Source organism: Drosophila rhopaloa, unplaced genomic scaffold, assembly GCF_018152115.1.
Source record: "Drosophila rhopaloa isolate 14029-0021.01 unplaced genomic scaffold, ASM1815211v1 contig_178, whole genome shotgun sequence".
Classification (NCBI taxonomy): domain Eukaryota; kingdom Metazoa; phylum Arthropoda; class Insecta; order Diptera; family Drosophilidae; genus Drosophila; species Drosophila rhopaloa.
This window is the reverse complement of record NW_025335059.1, coordinates 10,211,643-10,227,569: the sequence shown is the minus strand read 5'-3', so window position 1 is coordinate 10,227,569 and position 15,927 is coordinate 10,211,643. Positions and strand designations below refer to the sequence as shown.

General features: G+C 41.9%; 1 protein-coding gene across 1 annotated transcript in view; it reads left to right on the top strand.

Moving 5' to 3' along the window:
* The window catches only part of LOC108051453 (dopamine receptor 2), a 30,732-nt gene that overhangs the window by 4,780 nt on the left and 10,025 nt on the right, over positions 1-15,927 (top strand). The window contains 2 exon segments of the mRNA XM_017133569.2: positions 13,106-14,770; positions 15,355-15,436. Coding sequence (XP_016989058.1) covers positions 13,320-14,770; positions 15,355-15,436 — 1,533 coding nt within the window. The 5' untranslated portion in view covers positions 13,106-13,319.

Genomic DNA, 15,927 nt, shown 5'->3' with positions numbered 1-15,927 from the left:
ATAACCTTATTAAAAAGGAACAACAACTTAAAACACTACTTAGACGAAAAGTCTATTTTATGTTTCATTTAGGAAACAATTTCCGTAATAATTATCGTAGTCTTAAAATTCCAAAAAATAGGACATTGTTCATATAATTACCAAATTCCGTTGATTGTGTGTAAATTTGTTAACTCATATACATACATATCTGAAATAGTTTTGAATTGTTTTTTATATATAATGTAGTGCATTCTCAACAAGATGTTATTGAAAATATGTGCAGGAATTAGTCGTGGCTTTAAAGCCGTTTTCAACCAAATATGGTAGCTCTTTCATGGCTCGGAAACGAAAGCTGTTAGCAACGCCCCTGAAAGCATGCAATGCCAAACATTTGAAAACTTTTGCACTGCCCGCAACACATTAATCTTGAGCTTGTTTGGATATTTCACTTGCACACACACACACACACACTTCTGGCCACGTGACCATATGACCCCGCCCCATGCGTGTGTATTTTGATTTGGAAAGGTCGCCGTCGCCGTTTTTCCTCTGGTTTGTTGGCTTGGCGACTTGGCCGCCCGTCTCGATGGCGGCACACTTGTAACACTAATGAAAATTCCAAATTCCAATGAGCTGTCAGCCGCCCCACAACGACGTCAGCGGCCTTGGCACACTGCCAGTAAATTGGGTCCGAGTGGTCATAATTTCGGATGCACTCCGCCCCTAGATATCCATTCAGTCCCGCCCGAAATGTAACAGAATGCAACGAACTTGAAAGTCCACACAAAATCTACAAAATGCAACTGACGCTTGTCCATTCAATCACTGCACTGGGGAAAAGGGACAAACACTTTAAAAATTAATTTAAAACAGATTGTATATAATTTTTAGAATGTAAGTACAAAAAATATAAAAAACACAATTTTAAACAAATAAGTTTGAATTTATTTAAGTCACATTTATTTCTTGAAGTTTTTAAAAGAGTATAAAATATGAAAAGAACAACAAAGAACAATTTTAAAATTTTAATGAAAAGGGGGTTCTATTGTAAGATCCATTCTGAAGGAAAAAAAATCATAAAACAAGGCAAAATAAAATAAATAATTTGCGTTAACCTACAATAATACGTAGTCGAAGGCGCCGCAGCTAGCACTACACCACCATATATTAGTCTCAGTTTTGTAAACTTTACTATCATCTATAATAAATAAATAAATAAATTTCCCTTTTTAATATATTTTTCCATTTTAATAAATATTGTTTTTGATAACGTTTGCCAATTTAGTTCTTCGTGTAATTTCTCTCTCTTGTTCGAGTGTGTACTTAAAGTATTGTCTTGGATTGCAGTCGGTGGACGAGTATGAGTGCGAGTGTATATGTGTGTATCGATGTGAGTATCTGTGTGGGGGCGTGAGTAAGCCTGTGATGGCACTTTACGAATTGCTTTGGCGTATGTGGGCTAAAGGGTCGTTTTGTTAATAACTTATGACAGGCTACCAGTTGGGGCCCCACAACTTACCTGGTCAAAAGTGTATGTGAGCCGTTGTTGCGGTTGCCTTTCCTTTTGGCCAACGGGGGATGATTTATGTAGCAGTTGGTCGGTTTGGGCACTTGGCCAAGAAGGATTGAGGTCTGGGGTATTGATGGGACGGCCAGAAAGGCTTCAAGGTAAGCCAGGAAAAATCAGAAATTTCGAACAGAGATACACAAGAATGTGATCCCTCAACTAATCGTATATCAGAGTGCTAATGAAGAACTAAAGCTAATGTTTTCATGGAATCCAAGTTCAATGGAATACCGAGCTCGCTCAGCCGTCAAATGGGTTTCCATTATTTTGCCGCCTCATTGGTAAATTCCCCCGGGGAGTCTGCTATTCATTTCCATTTTCAACAAACTCCAAAGAGATCTACAAGTCCCCTTATTTACTTAACTAATTCCCAACACGTGCAGTCATTTGGAGTGGTCCGTTCTCTCCAATATTCGGAGGTCCAAAACTTTCGCTTTCCACGAAGCGGAGCCTTACGACTTTCAGGCGCGTCAGTTCAATGGTCTAATTGACTTTTTCTTTTTGGCGTCTCGTGGAAAACTTTTGAACGCCCACCCAACAAGAAGAATTAACAGGCAATAATCGATGGAGTGGCCTGTTTCTTGCCAATCCAATCCACCCACTCTCCGGTTCACTTTCTTCCATCGGCCTGAAAATTATGCCACAAATTTGAAATGCCACATGGAAAAAGGCGCCTGATGGGTGGTTGGGTGGTGCTGGTGCCGCGGTGGTTCAGTGGATTCCGCCCGAGGGTGGGACGGTCGGCGACAACGAAATTAAACGAAAATCGTAATAAATTGCAAAAAATTTACGAAAATTGGCTCCGCTAGGGACGAAACACTTTACAGCAGCCAGCAACGGGCAATGGAAACTTTCTGAATTGAAAAATTGAAAATAATGAATGGCACGCACACTCACACAATCCCAAACACACAGATCCAGCACGCACACACACAAATTTTCGAAGGCAGGGTGGCAAATACATGGAGACAAAATTATTATAAAAAAATTAATTCCCTTCAGTAAAGTATTTAATAATCAAAAGAAATTAAATTTAAATCTTTTATTTATCTTGTTTCTTGGTGTTGAATCAAAATATACTAAAGTACACACACAATTTGTAGTAACTTTTATTGTGTACTGTGATTTTATATATAATATTAAGATCAATTAAATGTGTTTGTTTAAAGCCTTAGGAAAAGTTTGTTTTTGTTTTTTTTTAATTTATTAGAATTTTCTTTGACATTTTCGAATATATTTAATGCTTTAAAAATTTTAAAGTTGTTAAAATACCCAAATGTGAGTTTCAATATATCAAATTTTGAGGCCAACTTAATGCACTGTAAATACAGGGACTTATATCGCAACTGTATGTATTTTCTCTCTGTGCAAATACGGATTCAGGCGGCCGCTAAGCGCAAAACGCTCAAAATTACAGCAACAAATAAAATTTGCAGTAAACTGCGTGCTTGACACGCCCTCCTTCTGCCACGCCCCCCGACTCCCGCCCATTAGGCCCCGTGGGCGATGCGACAGATTTGAATGACAATTCGCCGGTGGCAGCCGCAGGAGCGGAGATGAGATCCTGTCCCCCAGTTGGGTGGGTTTTTCCCTCGGCCTGATGAGTGTAGATGAATGTAGATGCGTGTTTTCCTGCCTTCCTGCCGCTATGAGGTGGAAAACCGGGAGGAGTGGGAGTGGCGGAGTGGTGGGTGGGCGCAAGCCACGTTCAGGTATTTAAATTCATTTTCATTTCATGCCAAGGATAGACATCTCGCATTTGGCCTCTTTTGCGCGAAAAGGGGGCCAACGAGGAAACAAGTGGAACGGAGGGCTTATGAAAATGATGTTCTCTTGTAAATTATTACACCAAAATTAAAATAATATTTCTCATGATTGCAAATAGCTCAGCCAAGCAGATTTGCTGCCACCCCCCCCAGGCTGCCCGTGTTTTGTTTTCCTTTGCTGTACAGTCATAAATATATATACCTGTTTATATTTCTAATTTTCACCTTTTTGTTTGGTTTTACCTCCAGCCTTTTTGGCTCTCGCCACTTTTTTTGCTGCGTTTGCTCAGTTGGCTTTTAATACCCCCAGTATTTTTGTTGGCCTGCTTTTTTTATTATTTCGCCTTAATAAACTGCCTGAGTTGGCAGAAAAAGAGATGGCTAAGGAATATTGCCGGTGACTATGAGCAATTTTTATTTTATTTCGCCGCGAACGAAATGAGAAATGCTGAAAACCGTAGTGGGTGGTGTGGGTTTTCGGTGGGTATTTTCGTATGGTTTGGTGGGGTCAGGTGGCTCCGTCGTTTCCCTTAACTAATTATCGCGAAATGAGTTTTTCGCAGCCACCTTGGCGATTCGAAGCGCAGTCTTAAGTTGTCTGCCGTAGTTTGGAAAATGTCAGGCGTCAGTCGCGCCATATATAGTGAGTGCCATATCCTTGCCATCCTCGACTTCCTTAACTTCCGTGCCGCGCAGATTGCCATTTAATGTTAATTTTGCGACTTAATTAGCCATAAAATCTCTGCCCCGCTCAGTAAAAGGGGAAACTTAATCAGCTGCAGGAAAATGTGTGTGTGTTGCATGACTGCCATGTGGATCTTAACCCACTTTGAAGTACTATTCCAGCATGCTAATGTGCAGTTGATTAGAATGTCACTCCAAAGTTGCCCACATGCACTGTTCGACCAAGATGCCCTGATTAAACTAGAAACTGGCACAAACACGATAAGCCAGCGGCCAAGAGATTGCTAGCAAAATGGCCAAGGCCTCCGGCTGTCTGGTAAAATGGTAAAATATAGCAAAGTCCGGTGGCGAAGTGCATTATGTGCCGACAGGACTTGCGTGCCCAGTGGCCACAGGACCAGCATGACATTTATTGTGTAAATCATGTTACAGCGAGTACGCTGGAGGAAAAGAGTCCAATTATAGTCTAGAATAAAATTGATTTCATTTTGGAGACTACATGTTCTTGAAACTAAAATGTTTTGAAAGCATTTCAACACTTTTTGCATAGTACAAGAAATCAAATTTGTATATTCATAATCAACCTCGTTAAGCTTTTGGAAGTAATAAGACTAATGGTAAGAACCTAATACGACTTCAAAATAAATATTGTTTTTTGCATCCTTAAATAAATCAGGAATGCAAGATTAGATTGGTTTAAAAAGTATTCTAAAAACTTTACAGATTTTATAAGCTTATTGATCTGAACTTGAATACACCCCATTTCAGCATAGAACTATTTTTTTCTCAGTAGACTGAAACAGAATTGATATACCAACGCACACGCCCACACAGATATGGCTGGCAAATTATTCGTAGAAAATTGTTTTTCCACGACAGCCAGCAAATCAAAATTGATACGAGCCTATAATAAAACTATAAGTGGCCGTTTTGCGTGGCCATTAGGAACAGTCGATAAGTGAGGCAGTATTAGGGGGTAGCCTCATATTGGAGGGGCAAAGTGAGTGAAAAGAAAAGTAATGTAGTCCCAGTCATTGTCTTTCTATATTCATCCGCCCGAGGCAAGTCTCTGTGTCCTTTGTCTTCGTCCTTATCTGCTTTCCTGCAGTCAATATTTCAGTTCGTCTTTGACAGGCCCGCTGATGAATTTCCTTTCACTCATTCTTGGAGGAGTTTGCCCACTCCCCCTAACGACGTGACTTTTGGCATCTTGTTATTATATCGAAATTATCCGGCTGCAACTGAAATTGTTTCACAGTCACACGTGCCGAGGCCATTTGGGAATTTTTGGCTGGGGAAGTGGGGTGCAGTGGAGCCAATTTGGATGTTTTCTGGCTAATCGAAGACCCGAGAAACTGTATGAACTGTATGGATATTTACCAGCTATCTAGGCTAAAGAACAGATTTTTGGAGGATATAAAATCGACCAATTAAGCTTTTACATTATTTAGTGAAATCAGAAATACAAAAATTAAAAAATACTCTTTTAATACTCCAAAACTTCTGAAGTAATGGATTTTGTTCTGAGGGAAGTTAGACAAACAACAGCATTTCTTAGTCTTTTAGCTTATTTAAAGCTGTCTAAGCTATTTTTCCATTTTAATTAACGAACTTAGCTCCTTTTGCCAAGCCGAAGTCTACAGCACTGTTGGAAACTCCGATGTGGATTCGGTTTCATTAATGGAACTGGCACTGGGAATAGGGACGGCGTGTGCAGACAATTTGTAATTTGCTCATGTTTGCTCGAGGATCCGCTGACGGAGTTATTTATGTTATTATCATATTAGAAAGCTCTGGCACATACATATCTCATGCGGTCATGTGACTGGAATTCATTCCCGACGCAAATCGCCCCCGAAAATTATGCAAAACCCATTTAGTTTTCGCAATCGGATCCCCAGATTCCATTTTGCCCCGCGTCTTGATGTGATACATTTTTAATTTATTGCCCCATGGCTTTTAGGAGCCCGATGCTCATCGAGCCGCCTCATTCGGCATGTGAAGAGCTGCGTCAAAGGGAAACTTTGGGCGCCGCTAATAAAACTCATGCCAACTCATCAAAAACTAACTTTAAATATGTCCTTTGGGTCCCAATGAAATGAGTGCGTGCGTGCGTCCGGAGACGAAATGAAAGAGAACCTATATCCTGGGAGTCACTGGAGCAGAAGTTCAGTGGGTTCGCAGTTGTAGTCGGAGTTCGTTAGTTTAGTGCCCCGTTTTCGCCGTTCTGGGGGAAAATAGCAAGGCAAACAGAATACGAGAGCAGCGGAAAATTCACTGAAAACCGTAAACATTTCATCTGCCGACTGCAACAAATTAATCATAATCCGTATGCGATGAACTCGAACTCAGGTCGTGTGGGTTGGGCGGTATTGATTTCGAATTATGCAAATATTTGGTCAAATGATTCGCTCATGTGTGCTCAGCTCGACAGCTCACGAGATTTGGATTAGTTAGCGTTTCCCTCGGATGACGTCAGGGTGGTTTTTAGCTGAATTTTCCACATTTCGCTTTACATTCCGCGGCTGACACGGTTGTCAGGACATTCCGTGTTCGCCGCATGTCCGCTTAGCAACTTGATTTGTCGGGACAAGGACAAAAACGGAAGTCGCATAGGGAAAAACTTTCAAGGAAATTGGTCATCAGAGGGCTTGTTTCACAAATCAAAATAGCTGTCATTTGTGGCATTTCAGCATGACATTTTTAAATTATATTGTATAATACTTGCAGTGAAACGGTACTTCCTTATTCTTAATTTAATATAAGGATGAGATAAAATTGGAAATCATTTATTATAACAAAAGCGGATTTGACAATTTGGAAAAATAATGACAAACCACAAAACTTATGACATTTTGTAACAGTAAGTGAAATAGAAATAAAGCCCAAACTCTTAAGATTTCTCTCTGTGGACCGGCAGATCTCAAGTCCTGACCCACTTTTCATTTGTGACTATATTTAATTATTAATCACGACACACAGGGGACCAAAGGGTGGCAAGATGCTGATGGCTTTGGCGGGGGGACCACATGTCGCATGAGCAATATGCCACTTAAAGTAATGCCCGATGCTCGATTGGCTCACTGACAGCAGCCAGACGTTGGTACCAGTGCCTTTGGCGGCCTTTATGTTCCCTTGTCATTCACCTTGTTGTTTGGCCTGAAGTTCGCTGTAGTTGTCGTTGTCGCTATCCTTGCCGGTTGTCGTCCTGTCCAATCATTATTCATTGCGTGACAAGCGCGTTAAATGTGTCTCTGACTGGGAGCATGTGTGAGTGTTCGAGAGTCGGCAATAACTTTTAACATGCCAAAGGTATTTCCGCAACAATAACAGCCCAGGAACGAAGGGCACTCACACTCGAAAAATCTTCAGGCCGAGGCAATAAAATAAAGTTGAGCGAATTTGGTTTATTTAGCATTTTGTCTTTATTTAAACATCAAAATGTTTAAATTACGTATACTTAAGTTAAAAACCATAACTTTTTATCATACCAGTTTTTACAAAAGCTTTTAAAAAATTAAGTATACGCGTGTATGCCGCATCAAAAAAAAGGATATTTCATAAATATTGCAATCTAGTTAAGTCAATGTTGTATATAAATAATCAAAAAGTTGAGTACAACGATTTTATTTGTAAAATTTATTGTAAAATAAAATTATTCCGAGACTAATTGCTCTCTGTTTTAAGTCATAGCAATTTTTTGAGTGCAGAACAAAAAGGATAATTTCGTATTTTTCCCTGCTGTCGCTTCCGTTCGGGGTGCCAGTCCTGAGAGCTCGAGTTTGGGCTGTCGATTCCGTCTCCCGAGCTGTCTGTGCGGGCCACAAATTAATGCCAGCCATTATCACGGAATCCACTTTCATGCCCACCACGCCGCCGTCCTTATTTGTCCTTGATTGCCTCGAATAGCGAACAAAAAAGTGTATATATGTATAGAAGTATATCCGAAAAAACAATGGCCAGACCTGTTTCGTTTGATTTCTGTTTGCCATGGCTAGATTCCTTGCGTGCCATGACACTCTGCCACCGGTGTAAATATTTGTGACATAATTAAGCAGCCCAGCGACTTGGCACCGAGGGGAACCGGGATCCGGGATCCAAGAGCATTATCAAATCGGTCGGGGGCACACAAGTTACAAAGCCGAAAATAAAGCAAACATCGGCGCTTTGAATGGCGAGCGTTTTCGCCACGCGCGTGATTAAATTTCATTTGTGGACCCAACCAAAACGGATCCCTACTGACTGACTGAGTCCTTAGTCCTTAACTCGCCGTATTTACCGTCGTTTTAGTGGCTCGCCTCGCTCGGGTTAGTCGGAAAATCGGCGCTTTTCCCCGCCTTTCCCCCCAGAGTGCGTGTGTTTGACTTGGATTCGCATTAAGATTGTCAAAGATTTGGACGCCAGTGGGGAGCCACTCGAACCGTTCACTTTGTTTCGCTTGGTTTACCTGAAAAAACCCCGAAAAGCCAAAAACGCTTGGGGAGCAATTTGGAAGATTTTAGGCGGCGATTTATCGCTCAGCTCCTGAGTGGGTGCCACCGATACTTTGGGCCCAGAGATAGCAGTCTATTCCGCCGGCTCACCATTGAGTTAATTTGAATACGAAGGCTGCAAAAAAGAAAAGGTTGTTCAATGTCACCGGGGCTTTGCCCGTCTATCCGCCATGCGATTCCAATTTCGCGATAGTGCACGGAATTAATGGATGTAGGGATCCCACCTAGTACATACACATGGCGCTGCTCGACTGTCTCCTTATCGACATGAACAACAATGGCAGCGACACTAATAAATTCTGGCATTAGGCCTCTTTTCACTAAGGGGCGTGGCACTCAAAGCCGGGCATATTACTTGACATCAGGGGAGTGCTTCGTGGAGCCGTAAAAATTGTGTTGCCTACTTAACGGGGCTGTTCTATGAACCGACCGGAAATACAGACAAACTTCTTTTTTGTGCGACACTATTTTCCATTAGCAATAGTTTGTTTTCGAAAACATTAACACATTTTTAAAATTTCTAAGACAAAATATGGAAAAACTTTTTGATTTATCTTACTATAATATTTCAATACAACCATTTCAAAATGAATGCGGTCCCAAAATTGATAATATAAATATAAATAAAATAAAACCAATTATATTAAACTCCTGTGGGGTAAATAAAAGAATAATAGACATATACCAATTTTATGTATCAAGCTGTATTAAAAGAAATACGATATTTTATCAATTTTTCTCATTAGGTTAGCTGCAGCAATATTTGTAAGCCTCTTATCTACAGTTTTTCTATCTCTTGCAGCTTAAATTTGAGTTACTAAAGGCAAAATTGCATTAAATTTAGGTGGCAATCAAAAAAGTACCCTAGTCACACTAAAATTCAATTTGCCAAAGTTCGAGACCAAGAAGTTTGCCTGTAGTTTTCATCTCTCCAGCTTTCTCATTTCCCTAAGCTTTTTGGGTGCCAGTTGGTAGGCAATTTCAATAAACACATCGCCTCGTCTCGGAAGTTTTAATAATTCAATAGACAACAATGCGACATGGAAAATCGCTTCATATAATTACGGCTCGCATAAAAATTCAACAAATGGCCGCCGGCAGGCACTTTATTGAATGTCTGTTCACTAGAAATTGCCTATTCGGTTCTCTTGACTTCAATTTAAATTCAAAGACTGTTATTGCAGCTGTCGCAGATACAGATACATGCCAAACATTTGGCCATAGGGTCGGGTCTGTGGTTGAATCTAAAATGTAATGTTGTGATTTGGCGTGATTCGATGCTGCAGTGGGTCTGCGTCCTGAATCAATTTCAATTGTGCAGACGAAATGCCATTAGGTTGCAGGGAATTAATTTTGGGGCCACGGAAAGAGGACGCTTATAAAATTCATGTGAACCTAACAACTAACCTAATTTTCGCCATCATGCTGGGCACGATATCCCAACCGCTTTTCCCGGAAATTTCCCGCGTTGCCAACTTCACGTCCAAGAGGCCATACCCGCATATAAATGCAGAACGGGCATTTGCTTAACTTTCATGAGGCCATTCAATGACTTAACCATTTCCATTTCGGTGCCTTTTCCAGCCACGCACGCATACAACAGCCAGCTAACTGAAAAGGGTCAAAAGGTTTTTCACACATATACAAATTGCTGGCCTGGTCGAAAGCATTTTGCATAGAGGCCAGACTTGGCTTTCGGCCAGCTTTTCCCCAGCTTTCACCAGCAACCTTAAAGGTTGCCTCAATTAAATTTCTCGGCCCAGACACAAAAAATAAAGAGAAAACACCAGAAAGCTGCAGGCCACCGCCTACTTGTTCGTATGAATTTCATCTACACAGGGAAAATATTCGTAATCGTAACCGATTTTAAATGTATTTGTACAAAGATTTGAGACTGATTAATTACAATTTATATTTTAATGGAATATTTTTTTCTTTGAAGATTTAAAAATATATTTTTGAGAAAAGTTACTAATCATTAATTAAAAACAAATAATTGTTTTATTAATCGACAACATAGTATGAATAAAAATAATTGGATTTGAAAGTATTTAATTTAAAAATGTAAATGTAAACAGTTGAAATAAAACAAAATTCACTGGAAAACTATTCCAGTGCACACATATTTTTTGGTTTTCTCATTTGGTTGCCCTGTTTTTATGCCAACTCCCTGGCCCCGTGCACGCAGTTTGACTTACTGCACATCAACAGCCTCATCAGGCGGGTGAGTAAGTGAAAAAAATGTTTGCTTTTTTAGCCAGTGTGCGAGTGAGAAATGTGCCAGGAAATTGTGCTTAACAGCTAAACAAAAAACGCAGAAAAGACGCTGCCTCTGCTGTTTCTGCCGTTTCTGCAATGTGGCTAAAGAAAACATAAACCATAAACGTGTCAGACTCGGCTCAAGTTCTGTTTCTGGACCGTGTTTACCGAGGGCAGGAGTTTAAGATAAGCCAACAGCAGCAGGCAGCTGAATTTATGGCATACGCGACCCGGAAATGAGCAACCAGAATGTGGCAGAAGGCAGAAGGCACGAGTCCTTCGTCCTTCGACCTGCTCCGCTCTATTGGCTGCAGAACAAATCCAGTTTTACTCCCTGTCTGATGATGACAGGTGATAATCGAGAACGACAGCACAAACGTAACTAAGTTACAAATGATACAGACCTGCTGAAAAGAGCACAAATTTGTAAATTAAGCCTCTTTTTAAAGACTCAAATTAAGGCTGTGACGGCAATGGACCAACAAATTCGCACTTAATTGTGCTCTGTCACCAGGTAAAGGATATTTTGAGGATTTTAGGACTTAGGCTTTACATAAAGGTACACTCAAAAGACTACTCATTGTTCCCATAATCCTCTATGGGAATGTAATTCATACATTCTGGCAATTATATTTTTGGACACACAGAACAAATCTTTTAAGTTTTCAATGCAAATGAATGGCATTATCAGTATGAATGCATGAAAAGGTTTTCAAGAACTGTATTTTCCAGAAAAGAAAATTATTTTGTAAGTTGCGTGTTAACTAGAAAACGGTTATATTATTTGACAAGCAAAGCAGTCGGAGCAATTGTTAACTTATAGAAAAAGGAATCATGACATTAAAACGAAATCCCCGTTGAAATGTCAATGAAAGAAATGCAATTAAAATATGTAGCAGCAGAAGCCAATAAGTTTCTCAATCCTGACTATTTCATTGATTGGATCCCTTTCAGTATAGGGCAGGGGTTTATTCCCAATCCTCTGGCCATGGTTGTTCACCTTAAATTTCAATCGCTTAGATAGCATGACCCGAAATTGGTCCTGGTTAAATGGGACCCTCTGGGAGTAGAGAGTGCCAATGACAGATGTGCAGCGCTCCAAGGGCTTTAAGGCTGCGAGGACTTTGCAGTGAGTAGCTGGTGCAATCCAAGCTGGAGACACTGTCGCCGGCTGTTTACATTAAGAACGGAGCTAAGCAATCTACTTGCGCCGACAGGAGCCAGGACTCTTGAATAATGCGCTGCACAGTTGTTGACTTCCTCTGTCAAATTCCGTTGACAAAGGCAGCATCCACTTAGTCATCCGCCCGGTCGGAGTTCAAGATCCTAGTGGTCGCACGCTCGACTTCCTGCCAGCCCTGGCACTCGAAATGTAATTTAATTTGTTTATTTGTGTGGCCTTCCCGCCTCCCCAGGACCTCCTTTTCTGGGTCCTCCAGCTGGCGTGTCTGCTTGCCAATTAATTGCGCACCTTTTGGGGCCGCAAGCAGCAGGTGAGTCCTGCCCGATTTCGAGGCAGCCCAAAAAATCCTCTAATTAATGTGTTTGTTTAGCTTTTGTGCCCGGGAAATTTGCTTAACTCGGTTACCTGTAGATGCGAGAGTCAACATTTTAATTGAATGAAATTTATAGCCAGGGCTGCCAGCGATTCAATTACAATGGCTTCATTAGAATGGCGAAAAGTTATGTCAAAAGAAGCGGTGCTCTTCTCACATAATCTAAACTTGATTAAATGCTTAAATCAGAACTTTGTATAAGGCCATATTATTCTAACCTGATGTTAAGGTTCTTATTTACCCTTCTACATAACAAATACTTTTTATACTGAGAATGCGATTAAAGTTGCAGATATAAATTTGTGCAACATTGCCAAAAACTTTTCATAATTAAAGTGAACTCATAGTAATTTTTATGAGAGAGAGTTACTTAAATTTTTTAATTTGACAAGACTACTGTGATTTTCATTTTTAAACATCAAAAATCACCCCACTTTTTCTCTTGTCCACAAAGTTTAATTCAGTCAATTTGGAAAGTAAATAAAACAGTATTTACTCTACAAATTGAATAAAAATCAGACAGATTGGTAAACATACAAAAAAAAATGCAGTAGGCCTTTTAAAACATAAGTCTTAAATAAACCGTAAATGTGGTCCCAAGATTTTTATGGTCGAAAATGTTTATTAAAAGCAGAAGTAGACAGAAAATACAAAAGCTAATATATATATTCACAAGGACCCATAAAATTGTATTTAAAATAATTCGTATCTCCATAAAACGTATTACACCCTAACTTTATCTTAAGTTTGTCCTGATTGCATTGTGTTCACCAGCCATTCTATCTCTTTTGTCGACAGCTTGGCAGCCCGGCGGCGAGTCCTGGCCAAGGACATGAAAATGCGCTTCATTAATTTGGCTGGCAGTCGCGGACTGTCTGTTGAGGAAAATCATCATCAGCAGCAGCAGCAGGAGGAACAGGAGCAGGAACTGCGGCAGAAATTGGAACAGGAACTGGCACAGGGACTCGCGTCAGCTGCAGCGACACAGCACTGAGTTGCAGACACGGCCGCCATGGTGGAGGACACTGAGTCGCCGGAAGCGGAAGGAGCCGCCCCCCTTTTGGCGCTCCTCCGAGGAGATGGCCTCAATAAGACGCAGACCCACTTTCCGCCGCCGACACCGCCGCCGTTCTTCGGCAGCTACAACATCTCCGAGGATGTCTACTTCTACTTCAATGGGCTGCCCACGAGCACGGAGCTGGCAACTGGAGTCCTTAACGCCACCACCTTGAGTCCCACGGCAACGGTGACGAGTGGTGTTGGTGGTGGTGGTGGTGGCACAACCACGCCGGAACCCGATCTCTCCGAGTTCCTGGAGGCCCTGCCCAACGACAGAGTGGGTCTGCTGGCCTTCCTCTTCCTGTTCTCCTTCGCCACGGTCTTCGGCAACTCCCTGGTCATACTGGCCGTCATCCGGGAGAGGTACCTGCACACGGCCACCAACTACTTCATCACCAGTCTGGCGGTGGCCGACTGCCTGGTGGGTCTGGTGGTCATGCCATTCTCGGCCCTCTATGAGGTCCTGGAGAACACATGGTTCTTTGGCACGGACTGGTGCGACATCTGGAGATCCTTGGATGTGCTTTTCAGCACCGCTTCCATACTGAATCTCTGTGTCATATCGCTGGATCGCTACTGGGCCATAACGGACCCCTTCAGTTATCCCATGAGGATGACAGTGAAAAGGGCAGCCGGACTGATAGCCGCCGTGTGGATCTGCTCGAGTGCCATTAGTTTTCCGGCCATCGTTTGGTGGCGAGCGGCGAGGGATGGCGAGATGCCGGCCTACAAGTGCACCTTTACAGAGCACCTGGGCTATCTGGTCTTCTCCTCGACGATATCCTTCTACCTGCCGCTCCTGGTGATGGTCTTCACCTACTGTCGGATTTATAGGGCAGCTGTGATCCAAACGAGATCCTTAAAGATAGGCACCAAGCAGGTGCTGATGGCCTCCGGTGAACTGCAGCTCACATTGCGTATACATCGTGGTGGCACCACCCGCGATCAGGCGAATCAGGTTTCGGGGGGCGGAGGAAGTGGAGGAGGAGGCGGTGGTGGTGGCGGAGGATCCCTGAGCCACTCCCACTCCCATTCGCACCACCATCACCACAATCACGGAGGCGGAACGACGACATCCACGCCAGAGGAACCCGACGATGAGCCACTATCCGCTCTCCATAACAATGGATTAGCCCGCCATCGGCACATGGGCAAGAACTTCTCGCTGTCCAGGAAACTGGCCAAATTCGCCAAGGAGAAGAAGGCGGCCAAGACGCTGGGCATCGTGATGGGCGTATTCATCATATGCTGGCTGCCCTTCTTTGTGGTCAATCTGCTGTCCGGGTTTTGCATAGAGTGCATCGAGCACGAGGAGATTGTGTCGGCAATCGTCACCTGGCTCGGCTGGATAAACTCCTGCATGAATCCTGTGATCTATGCCTGCTGGAGCAGGGACTTCCGCAGGTAAGCTAAGTGTTTTTGATTATCTTTTAAGCTTGGAGTGGAATGCCACTAAAACGCCTAGAAGAATTGATTATAACCATTTTTTTATTAAAGAGAATAAAAATTGCAAAACAAACAATGTTATGATCAAATGAAAATAGTAAATATTTTAGCTTTTAATTTATAATTGATTTTTTCTTTAATAAACTAACTAATATCGGAATCCCTAATTAAAGTATGTCCTTTTTTAAGCACGTCAATATATCTCTGGTACATTTATCTATATGCCCTTTTTACATATTCTTAAAAACTTAAATATTTGTATAGGATAAAAGTTTGAAGTATCAAATTAAATATTACATTGAATAGGTAATCGCATTTCATCTTACTACAAGGACAAAAGTTCTGTCCACTAGGACTTTGAAAATATATTTTGATGGCAATAACAATGATATTTATTTTCCGTTTACTTTCAAAAGGGCACCCTCAATGCCCCAAGAACTACACTTCGTATGTGGTATTTTTGTTTAGCCTGCGTTTTTGTGGCTTTTGAGTTCTGAGCTTAACCCCTTACGGACCTGTTCCTTAACTGGCTTCTCTTCCAGGGCTTTTGTACGACTGCTGTGCATGTGCTGTCCTCGCAAGATTCGCCGCAAGTACCAGCCCACGATGCGTTCCAAGTCGCAGGTGAGTCTCCCAATTCCCGTCCAAATTAAAAACCCCTCCACGCGATTCAATTTGATTCTCTTTCTCGTTTTTACGGTCTGCGGAACTTTCGCAGTTTTTCCGTATTTTCCTTTTGGATGAGTTGTTGTTGCATCCACTCTTATTTGGGGGGCAAAGGAAAACTGGTTGATGGAAATCGCTTTCATGAATTACGCGCTGCCGGTCGTCCTTGTTTTTGTATGCTCCGAAACAAAACTCAACGAACGGCCAATTTTAAATTACAAATCTAATGAATATGCACACAAAAAGCTGAAGAGGTGCTCTCGAACCAAAAATTTCTGGCCACGACTTCCGTTAACACATGGCAGAGACCCATGGTAGCTTCCTGACATCCGCTTCAAAACTCATCCACACCCACTGACATCCTCACATTTACGAATCCCTGTATAAATCATCTGGGGGGCGCATCACTCAACATGTCCACCCTCAACCCTCTGGTTGATTTTAATGAA